Source organism: Macrotis lagotis, chromosome 4, assembly GCF_037893015.1.
Source record: "Macrotis lagotis isolate mMagLag1 chromosome 4, bilby.v1.9.chrom.fasta, whole genome shotgun sequence".
Lineage (NCBI taxonomy): Eukaryota > Metazoa > Chordata > Mammalia > Peramelemorphia > Peramelidae > Macrotis > Macrotis lagotis.
In genome coordinates, this window is record NC_133661.1 from 189,183,233 (window position 1) to 189,195,456 (window position 12,224).

Consider the following 12,224-nt stretch of genomic DNA (forward strand, 5'->3'; position numbering starts at 1 on the left):
ATGTTGTGCTAATTTACCTACCTAACTTTCTCCTTCTGATTGCCAGATATGTATCAGGACAACTAAAGATGACCCTGGAGATGAATCAGTTGGAGTAAATTGACTTGCCTAATGTCACACAGTTAGTAATTTCATATGTCTAAGACGAGATTTGAACTCAGGTCTTCCTGACTCCAGGTCTAGTGCTATATCCACTGTGCCATCTAGCTGCTACCCAAGATAGATTTCACTAGTCAAGTGAAATCTATCACCCTCCTATATATCTGAGTAGTGCACAATAGATTACTAGATCTGGAGAAAGAAAAACTTCAGTACAACTCACTTATTAGCTGTGTATCTATGGTAAGTGTCTAATCTTTATCTACCTCAATTTATTCATCTATAAAATAAAGATATAATATTATCAAGCTCTCAGGACTTCTGTGAAGATCAATTGAGGTGATATTTGTAAAACATTTTTCAAATATTAGCGAACTATTTTAAAAGCATTATTTTTTCCATGTAATTTGCAGTTATATAAGTCTTACTCTGGCACCCTTTGAACTTCCCCATGTCTCCCTTTATATAATTGCACTATTTGTGATTCTAATCCTGGTATCAAATCCTCTAAATGGTTGTTTGATTCCATTCCTGATGATCATGAGTGACCTCTCTATTTACTGCTTTACATTTTTTTTCTTTCCTTTGAACCCTACAGCAAGCCAAAGAGGTAAGAGGTATTATTATAAAAAATTACACATAAGGAAACTGATGCTCACAGAGGTTGAGTGCTTACAAGAGTTACCTAGTCAGTATGTGATGATTGAATAATTATAATCTAGCAGTATTTCATGATATCACAAAAGATCAGGAGAATGACGGACTTAGGAGAAGAAATTAGAGACCATCAAGTACAAATAGAATTTTTTCTTTCTCAATACTTCTTGAGTTTCAATATATTTTGTCACTGAAAACTTAATAATCAATAATTTGGTCTTTTATTTAAAAAACACAAAGTCATATATAATCCCAAAATACATTTCTAGAATATCAAGGATGAACATATAATAAATATATATTTCTTTATTAGTAAAAGTTAGCATATTTGTGAATAAGCATTATAGAATTTATAGAAGTTAAGTTATAACCTATGACATATAAGTTATAAGGAAAAGTTATAGAAGACATAATCTGGCACCCTTTGCACCTTTTCATGTCTCCCTTTATATACTTGAATTATCAAACCTGAACTGAGATTCTCTAAATGACTCTTTAATTCCATCTTGGGGGATTATGAGTGACATATCATACAGTGTTTGAGCTTTTCAAGGTCATTCAAGGTCACTATTTGCTTTAATCATCATCATCATCATTATTATCATTATTATTATTATTATTATGAACCTCATTTATAGAATTTATCTGGAGCTGACATGTCGATTTCTCATTCTAATCATAGCTGCCTTCATCTCTTGATTTCTTAAAGTATAGATGATTGGATTCAGGAGAGGAGTGATAACTGAGTAAAACACAGAGAGAAATTTGTCCACTGAAAAACTACTAAATGGTGAGGCATAGATGAAAATGCATGGCCCAAAGAAAAGAGTTACCACTGCGATGTGAGCAGATAATGTAGACAGAGCTTTGGAGAGTCCACCAGAAGAACGACGGTGGACAGTCACCAAGATGACAGTATAGGACACAAGCAAGAGGATGAAACAGATTAGTGAGAGCAGCCCACTGTCAGCAATAACAAGCAGATCCAGGACATAGGTGTTAGTGCAGGCAAGTTTGATCACCAGAGGAAGGTCACAAAAAACATTGTCAACCACATTGGGGCCACAGAATGGCAGGTCCACAATAAAGGCCATTTGGCTCATGGTGTGCACAAAACCCACAATCCAGGAAAGTAACACAAAAGCTATCAGTGTTCGATGGTTCATGATGGTCGTGTAGTGGAGAGGTTTACATATTGCAACATATCGATCAATTGCCATGAATATTAGGAGAGTCATCTCACTGCCCCCCAAAAAGTGGAGAAAAAACATTTGGGCCATGCAGCCCCATAAAGAGATGGTTTTCTTCTCCCTGACAAAACCAATAATCATCTTAGGGACTGTGACAGTGGAAAGGGTCATATCAAGAAAGGAGAGATTGCCCAGAAGAAAGTACATAGGAGTGGAGTGCAAGTGGGAATCCAAGGTTACCATCAGTATAATAATAATATTTCCAGCCATGATTGATGCATAGGCAAAGAAGAAGATCACAAAAAAGAAGATCTGAATTTCCCAAGAACTAGTGAGTCCTAACAAAATAAACTCATTTATCATAGTGCTATTCTTCATCTTCACCAACTTGATAAATTTCAAATATCCAGAAGTTTTCTAAAGGCAAAAATCTGAAAAGAGATCAGTATTAGTTGAGTATTATTGAATAGTATTGATAAATATGGAATGTATATTATGATTGAATGAAGAAAATAATCAATATTTAAAACCTTCTGAAATATATCTCAGGTCCTTTATTACAGTCAGAGATGTTTAATATGGTATATTAGAAAAAGTAATTTTTATACAATGAGGCATAAAAATCAAAAGTGAAAAGACAAAAGATGACAGTAAGGATCTAGGACACTATCAAAACTTTTCTCAAAATAAATTTAAATGAATCCCCTAATCATACTCTAAAGCAACAAAAAGCACATAATAAAACCCACAGTGAAACAAGATCTAATTCAAGATATAATGGAAGACCTTCGTTGAAGGACTGTCATTGGGTACTGGGGCAGTATAGCCCAGTATAGGTGGGAGAGCTGCAAAGCAAGCTCAGGACCCTTAGTCACAGCATAGCTCAGATCTGGACTCAGCAAGCCAGCAATGAATTTGTCAACCACAGCTTAGAAGACAAAGTTTGAGCCATTGGGAGCACTGATGTAATAGGCAAGACTGAATTGGGCTATCCTAAGGCAGGGACCAAACCACTAACACCTGATATGGCATAGGGAACACCATAAGTGAACAGAAATCAGAAGCCAGATGGCTAGTCACAGCCCCAAAAACTTTGGATTATGTCCCCTTTGCATCAGGAGTACAGGTGGACTATCAAAGTGAGCAAAAAAGGCACTAACAATAAAAAGTTACTTATTCTAATAGGGATACTAAAACATCCCAGAAGAGGAAAGCAATGTCAAAATTCCTTTATGTGAACCCATTAAAGTGGTTTTTGAATTGATCTCAAATCGAAAAAGTCCTTCAGGAAGAGTTCAAAATGCATTTTAAAAATCAAAGAAGAAAAGAAAAAGGAAGAAAAGAAATGAGAGTGATACAAGAGAGTTATGAATAATTGACTGAAGAAAGCAATAACTTGAAAAGTAGAACTATTCATATGGAAAATGAAATCAATCCCTCTAAAAGTAAAATTAACCAACTGGAAAATGGAACACAAAAGCTAACTGAAGAAAAACATTCTAAAAATTAGAATTGGACAGAGGGAAACTCGTGACTCTATGACAATTAAGAATCCATCAAACAAAGCCAAGAAGCTGAAGAAATGGAAGAAAATGTAAGAGTTCTTAGGAAAACTACATCCAGGAGACAGAATTTAGGAATTATTGCTCTACCTGAAAGCCACAATTAGGAAAAAGTGCCTGGAAAACATCATGCAGGAAATCATAATGGAAAACTGTCCTAATATCATATAACAAAAGTTAAAATCATCTTTGAAGGAATCCATAAATTATGCCCCCCCAGAAAGATAACCCCAAAATAAAAATTCCAAGGAATTTTGCAATCAAATTTCAAAAATCTCATCTAAAGTAGAAAATATTGCAAACTATCAAAAAGAAGAATTCATTTGAATACCGGGGAGTCATAGTCAGTAAGAAGTAACTGCTTCAATATTAGAATATCCAAGGACATGGAACATGTTATTCTGGAAAGAAAAGGAACTTGGATTAAAACCAAAAATCAACAACCCCTCAGAATTCAGCATACTCTTAGAGGAGGGGGAAAAGTTGAATTTTTGACAAAATAGAGTACTTTCAAACTTACCACATTAAAAGACCAGAACTGAAAAGAAAATTTGATCTTAAATACAAGATTCAAGAGAAGTGTAAAAAGGAAAATGAAATGAAAATAAATATTTTTAATAAGATTAAATGAGAAGATAATACCGGTTACTTATCCTGAGAACTGCATTTCTCATAAGACAGTTGGGAAAAAGCATAATAAGAGGTTGTGGGTATAAATTAATCATCATGTGATGATTTACTTTAGTCCAGGATGATTAAATTTCTATGGAAACAGTTGGAAGGAAAATGTTCAGTCAGAGAGTGTGTGTATAAAATTATCAATTGGTAATGGTATTTTAACTAATGAAGGTTTTACTTGTTTTTGGAAAGTTGAAGGCAAAATACTTGAATAGTGGATCTGTGTATTATTCTGATAGGAACGTGAATAGAGGATGTGGGCACAAATTGATCATGATAAGAATTGTACCTCTAGTTAAAAGAGGTATACTTTGACAGTGGGTAGAGGTACATAACAGGTATAAATCAAGATGTGAAAAAAGAATCATTCAGTAAATATTACTTTCCATAGATTTGACTCAATGTGAGAAAGATATATATTCCCAATTGGGTTTAGATATTTATCGTAACCTACAAGGAATTAGAAGGAAAATGGGGAAAGGGCAATGTGAGGTTGGCAGCAATGAAGTAATGCATCACTCAGCAAGGATAAGGGTGGGGGGGAGAAAGAAAAATACAAATAGGGAGAAGATAGGGTGAAGAAAAATAAAAAAGTTTTTGTTGTTTCTTTCTCTCTCATGATTATTTTTTTCCCTTAAGCTCTCATTCTTCTTTTCCAACATGTCTCATTTGGAAATACATTAAACACAATTATACATGTATAAATTTTATCAGAGTGTTCACTGCCATGGTTGAGGAGGAAAGAAAAAGATGGTGGTAGAAATTGTAGTACTCAAAAGCTTGTAAAAGAATAAATGTTGAGGAAATTGAAAGGAAACCCATTAATTGGGGAAATGAATGAACAAATTATTGCATATGACTCTTATGGCGTATTATTGTTCAATAAGAAACCATGAATGGTCGGACCCTACAGCAGTATGGAAAGAATTACAAGAACTGATGCTGAGCAAAGGGAGCAAAAACCAAGAGAACATTGTACACAATAACAGAACTGTGAGTTGATCAAATATAATGGAAGCAGCTCCTCTCAGTAGTTCAGATAAGTAGAACAACTCTGGGATATATGTTAAGGACAACATCCTTTGCATCTAGACAAAAGAATCAAAACAAACTACCAATGCCCCCCCTCCACAGATTCTGAATGAACATTATGCTTATTTTTGAAAAATTTCTCTATTGTTTTTTTCTTCCTATCTCAAGATCTTCTTTCTTTTCTGTTGGTCTGAATTACTCATGCACAATATCTCTAATATGTAAACATATTAAACAGAAATGGACATGTACAATTACTGAGGGAGAGGGGTAGAATGGGAAGGTGTAAGATAATTGTGTACGTAATTATGCAAGTCAATGAACATTGAAAAACTTTTATAACATGCAAATGAAAAATAAAATAAAGTAAGCAAAAAGAATGAATGTTGAACACTATCTTTGCATTTAATTGGAAAAAACAGTAAAAAGTGCAAAAACTTAACATAAACTGACGCAAAGTGAAATGGGCCAGGAGAACATTGTACTCAGGAATAGAAGTATTGTAAGATCTACTGTGAATAACCTAGCTATTTTCAGCGATACAATGACCCAAGAAAATCCTGAAGGACTTCTGATGAAACATCTCCAGAGAATGACCTAATGTAGTCTGAATGCAGTTATTGTTCTTTATTTTCTTTAGGGCTTTTGTCTATGTCTCCTTTCACAGCATGACTTACATGTGCTACTACACATGTACAATCTTTGTCGTATGGTTTGCTATGTCAATTTGGAGAGTGGGGGAGGGGAAAGAAAATATGGAACTCATAATCTGAAAAAATATTGCTAGTTGTTTTTATATGTAATTTAGAAAAAGCAAAACATTAAAGTGTTAAAAAGAATACATTTTAGAGAAAGGATTGAATTTATCCTCACAGTCATCAACATTTTGGAAAAGTGAAGCAATGACAAGTAATTTACTAATTGGACCTCTTTTTTCTTGCCATTAGACATAAGGAAGCAATATCAGATGACTTTTAAGTTTACTTGCATTTGTAGATCCTTAATCTTCTAATCCTGATAATTATTTATTGGCTATTAATTGCTTTGTAAGCTAATGATGTAGAAAAGAACAGTCTTCTGTAAAAATGTTCAAATTAGTCCACCTTGATAGACAGACATTTTGACCAGTGTCTCCTATTTGTGGGTGCCAGGCCATTTGAGTTCTTGGAATTAATACTCAATTGTGTGAAATGAATTTGGACACTGACTATTATCATATTGATCTTTAATTCTAATAAGTGGATGTTGATAATTGTTGGATATTAAGAAAAGTTCCTCGTGCTTTCAAAAGTCTAGAATTCACTTTCCTATATTCTAGTATTTAACATGTAAAGCCTTTGCTATTATCTTTTTTTATTTATTTAATCATTATATAGAATTAAATAACTAACAATATTTACTACATTGTATTGATTGTAAATAAATTATATGCAATACTTACCCAACACCATAAATAGTCATCCTTACTCTAAGTAGTGACTTGATCAGTCCTAATTATTAGAAAGTCTATATTTTTGCTATATAGATAGTTGTTCATATATAGGAGCTATTGGAATTATCAAAATCAATTATACACATACATTTTTGTATTTAATTGATTTTGTTACCTATATATGTTAGTGCCAAAGTGTGAACACTTCTTATTCTTGAAAATATTAGGGGAGAGTATAACTTATCCCTGGCAAAAAAAAAATTCAATCAAAGCAAAAAACAATTTCAATCAAAATAAATAAATTAAAACTTTTTAAAAACAATGAATATGAGTTAGAAGTTCACTAAGTAAATACAGAAGAAGAGAATGACTCAAAATAAAATACAATTGGAAAATATAAAAATGACTTTTACATAAGGACTCTGAGTACAAAGAATAGTTTAATCAAAAGATAAAATGAAATTATAATTATTGAATAAAACATTATAAGAAAAAACATTGCTTAGAAAAGGTTAGAAATATGAAAATTAAAAGTTGCCTGAAAAAACAGAAGGAAGCAAACAACTCAATCATTCAATAGGGGGAGAATGGAAAGATATATTAGGACAAAGTCAAAAAAACAAAAATTATATAAAATTTCCTAACCTGGAGGAAAAGATGAAGAGAAGCAAATTAGGAAGCACCAAATTCCTTGAAAAAAAATGAATAAATACCTGAGCACAATAGTTCAAGAGTTATTTAAACAATACCAGAATTATCAGTACTGAAGAAAAAAATAAAAATTAAAAGAGTACATTATGTCACTCTCAAAATTTAAAATACCCAAAGATATCTGTCAAAAAGCCAGATTTCAGGAGACAAGAAACTTTTGTAAAAGAAAAAATACAGAAAAGAATCAAATACCAAAGAATCACAGACAATATCACACTAAATTAAGCCATAATTATAATGAAGAAAAATAAATCCTGGAATAAGATATGCCAAAAAATAAACCAAGAAGTGTTCTGCACAAGGATAGCATCCTGCAAAATAATTTAGTACTATATGAGAAAAACAGACTTTTAATAAATATAAGAAAGACAGAGACAAAGATAGAAATTAGTTGTATAGTTAGAAAAAAAGGTAGAAATAGCATTTCACTACAGACATATAATAAAGATGGGTTGATATCACACACACACACACACACAAACACACACAAACACACACACACACACACACACACACACACACACATATATATATATATATATATATATATATATATATATATATATATATATATAGTTAATTTTACCTATAGATATTTTTATCCTACACTTGTACTTTTATTAACTCTAGGTAAACAAATTCCTCTACCAGTAAAAACTGCCATCTTCTTCAAAATGTACTGTATGAGAGGAGTACCTGAATCATTGAGAGGTTGCAATTTGGACAGATTCAAGCATCCTAAGGAGGACTGAAGCCAGGTTTCCTATCTCTAGAGTCAGGTAACCTGTGCAACATGATATATTGAAAAATGTTTAAGGACTGAATCATGATAAAGTGTATATTATTTAATGGCAGGGAAGAAGCAAAGGATCTAATAAAATAATTCTGTCTTAAATGATCAGTTGAAGTTGTGAAGAAAGAAACAAAATGATTATTTTATATTTTGTTAGTCTTAAGAGAAGAAAACGGAGAGTAAAAAAGAGTACATAAGGGGACAACAGAAAAGAGAGGATTTTAAGAATTTTGAAAATAAGAGTGAGTAAAATAAGAGTATTAGAGTGAGTAAATTAAGAGTATACTAACATGGAGATAAAGGCAGGAAAAGAGGACATTTTTGGAAACTTCACTTTTATTTAAACCAGAAAAAAGTGAACTGTGTCACTCTTGCTATGTCTTTGTGTCTCTGTGTCTCTCTGTCCCTCTCTCTCTCTCTTTCTCTAACACACAAAAACACATCACACACCATACACACACATGCACACACACAAAATGCTACCACAGGCATATGGAATTTGCAATATGAAATATGAAGTTCTATAAAATATTATCAGAAAAAAGGAGAGATAAAAGAGATAGAGAAGTTTAAGAGGAAGGGTAGAAGGACTCATTTCTAAAATATACAGAGAACTGAGTCATATTTTTAAAACAAAAAGTCATTCCCCAATTGACAAGTGGGCAAAGGATATGCAAAGGCAATTTACAGATGAGGAGATCAAAGTAATCCATAGCCATATGAAAAATTGCTCTAAATCATTAATTATTAGAGAAATGCAAATTAAAGGTTCTCTGAGGTACCACCTCATATCTCTCAGATTGGTCAATATGACCAGAAAGGATAATCATAATTGTTGGAAGGGTTGAGGGAAATCTGGGACACTATTACACTGTTGGAGGAGCTTTTGGAACTACTCCCAAAGGGCAACAAAAAATGTGCATACCTTTTGACTCAGTAATACCACTACTAGGCCTATACCCTGAAGAGATGATGAAAAAGGGTAAAAACATCACTTGTACTAAAATATTTATAGCAGCCTTGTTTGTGGTGGTAAAGAATTGGAAACCAAGTAAATGTCCTTCAATTGGGGAGTGGCTTAGCAAACTGTGGTATGTGTTATGTCATGGAACACTATTGTTCTATTAGAAACCAGGAGTGATGGGATTTCAGGGAAGCCTGGAGGGATTTGCATGAACTGATGCTGAGTGAGATAAGCAGAACCAGAAAAACACCTGTATACCCTAACAACAACATGGGGGTGATGTTCAACCTTGATGGACTAGCTCATTCCATCAGTGCAACAATCGGGAACAATTTTGGGCTGTCTGCAAAGGAGAGTGCCACCTGTATCCAGATAAAGAGCTGTGGAGTTGGAACACAGTTCAAGGACTATTCCCTTTAATTTAGAAAAAAAAAGACATCTTATTGTCTGATCTTGTTACCTCTTAGACTTCTTGTCTCTTCCTTAAGGATATGATTTCTCTATCATCAAACTCAATTTGGATCAATGTACAACATGGAAACAAAGTAAAGACTGAGAGATTGTTTTCCATTGGGGGGGGGAGTAAGATTGGGGGAAAATTGTAAAACTCAAATAATATCTTTAAAAAAACAATACAATGTTAACTAAAACAACCAATTTTTTTTAAAAAAAAGAGGAAGGGTACAGCTAAGGGAATAAACGAAAGAAACCAATTTTTGGTAAGTGTTCATAAAAGGTTGATTAAAAGGAAAGTGATAATAAGAATCACTGATCTATACGTATACTGAATGAAGGGAGAAAAATCTAAGGAGAGGATCAGATCACTGTAATTTAAAATTATTACTGTTGAGCCTATCCTTTCTTCTCTACCTCAGTTTACTTTTTGAAGAGCAAAAGGGGTAGGAATGATAGCAAAGAGAGGACAACTTATAAACTGATATGATCAAGGAAAATTACAATTATAATCATAAATCTGGATGTGACTGGGATACCCTTGTAAAATAAATAAAGACCTGGATTTGGAATCAAAAACATCAGAGGTCAACTTCTTTCTTAGACACATAGCAATTGTTTTACCCTGGGCAAAACACCAGTTTCTTTCAAGGCTCAATTGATTCATTTCTAAAATGAAGATTATAACCTACCTTATCGCATTGTTTTGAGGTTTGCTATTCAAGACCTAAAACGTGTTATAAATGTTAGTTATAATTATAATGAAGAGTTTTAAATGACAAAACTATTCTTTATCGTATATATAAAAGGAAGTGAATCAAATAAAGGATCTGATGAGAACACTAGGAAGATCACTTTAGAAGTTGTGGAAAGTAGTCAAAAATTTGTCTCAAAGACAATGCTATAATTATGTGTCCAGTGAGTATATTTGAGTGGGACTAGCAGAGAAGGAGGAGTAAACAATTCACAGTTTTCCATTCTCAATTCCTGGATGATTGGGAAAACAATAAGAATAATCAACATGGAAAGTTGGAAGGAAGTCAGACAAGGAGATGATCAATGCAAAAGAGCAAAGGAAATAGAGTAAATGATGAGTAGGGAAACAGGATTTTTTTTTCCTCCTTGTTACCTTCCCTGCTAAACCTGCCCCACTGCTAATTGATCTCAATTACCCAACCTAGAAATTGACAGTCATTTTGGAGTTTCTCTCTTATTCTATCCCTTATCAATACTAAATAACTATCAATTAAATGTACTTCTGCAATGAATCTGTCCCCTAGTCTCTATTTAGATGGTAAGTCTCATAATTTTTTAATCTTGATGCTTATTATAGAAAGAAATGGAATTCAGTTATTTTAAAAACCAATTAACATATCCTTGCTTCCAGTCTCTCCTATCTCTCATACAGAATTTTGTTCACCTTTTTTTGTGGCATGAATCACTTTGACAGTGTGGTGAAACCTATGCACTTCTCAGAATGATTAGAAATGCATTGAATAAAATTAATAGACTGACATAGGAACCTAATTTAATTCAATATTAAAACATTAAAAAAATTTAAAACCAGTTCATAGACCCCAAATTAAAGACCCCTGTTCTAATTTATTCTTTACAAAGCTAATAAAATTATCCTCTTAAGTAATAAATTAGTCCCCATTTCAGAATCCATTAGTGCTTTCCATACACACAGACACACAGACACACAGACACACAGACACACACACACACACACACACACACACACACACAAACACACACACAAACTTCATCTTGCCTGTAGGACTTTTTATATCCCCAGTCTTACAGTCTAACTGTAACCAAACAGAATAGAATAACCACCTTGCCTCATCCCATCTTGTTTTACCTTGCCTTGAGACACTTGCACAGGATTCCTCCATGCAGAGAAAATCCTTACTGATCATTTCTATTCTTAGTGTTCCTTATTACATAAAATATTCTCTGATCCATCCAGCTAAAAGTGACCACATACTACTTGCTTTTTCTTGTTAGCTATTTTGTTCTTATTACATGTTGTCTTCTATACTAGTTTATATACTTATATGTCTACATGAGAAATAATCTGGAATAGTGTTAGCCTTAGAAGCAAAAGAGAACTGGATTCTAGTCCTGTGTGACCATAAGCAAATTATTTAAACACTCACTGCTTCCTCCATTATACAAATAAATTGACACATACAATACCTGCCTTATAATGCTTTTATATTGAAAAGTAAAACAGAATATTTTAATCTTTTTAATTGTTTGTGAAAAATAAACTAGGATAGAAGTTGCCATATCTATATCTATCTATCTATCTATCTATCTATCTATCTATCTATCTATCTATCTATCTGTAAAATGGTTTGAGATTTACAAGATTCTTTATAACCATTACTCCATTTTATTCATTTATTTCATTTGAAGGAAAGTATACAAAGTTTTACGGAAACCATAAAATACTCATTTTCATATAAGCCACCTAATATTGCTATAATTATTGCTTTAAATTGCCACAGTGCCCAATAGAGTCATAGATTTAGAAATAGAAGGGTTCTGGGTATTCATCTCATTCAGGCTGAAAACTCCTTCAAGGCCCATTTCATTTTTCATTTATGTATTTTTCAGAGCCAAGATTTTGAATAGTATCTTGTAG

At 32.9% G+C, this 12,224-nt stretch overlaps 1 protein-coding gene across 1 annotated transcript; it reads right to left on the reverse strand.

The window, feature by feature from the left end:
* Positions 1-1,397: 1,397 nt before the first annotated feature.
* Positions 1,398-11,745, reverse strand: LOC141520206 (olfactory receptor 4L1-like). Its single transcript, XM_074232007.1, has 2 exons — positions 11,734-11,745; positions 1,398-2,318 (listed from the first exon to the last, which is right to left on the reverse strand). The coding sequence occupies exons 1-2, from the start codon at positions 11,743-11,745 to the stop codon at positions 1,398-1,400; spliced, it is 933 nt and encodes a 310-aa protein (XP_074088108.1).
* Positions 11,746-12,224: the final 479 nt, after the last annotated feature.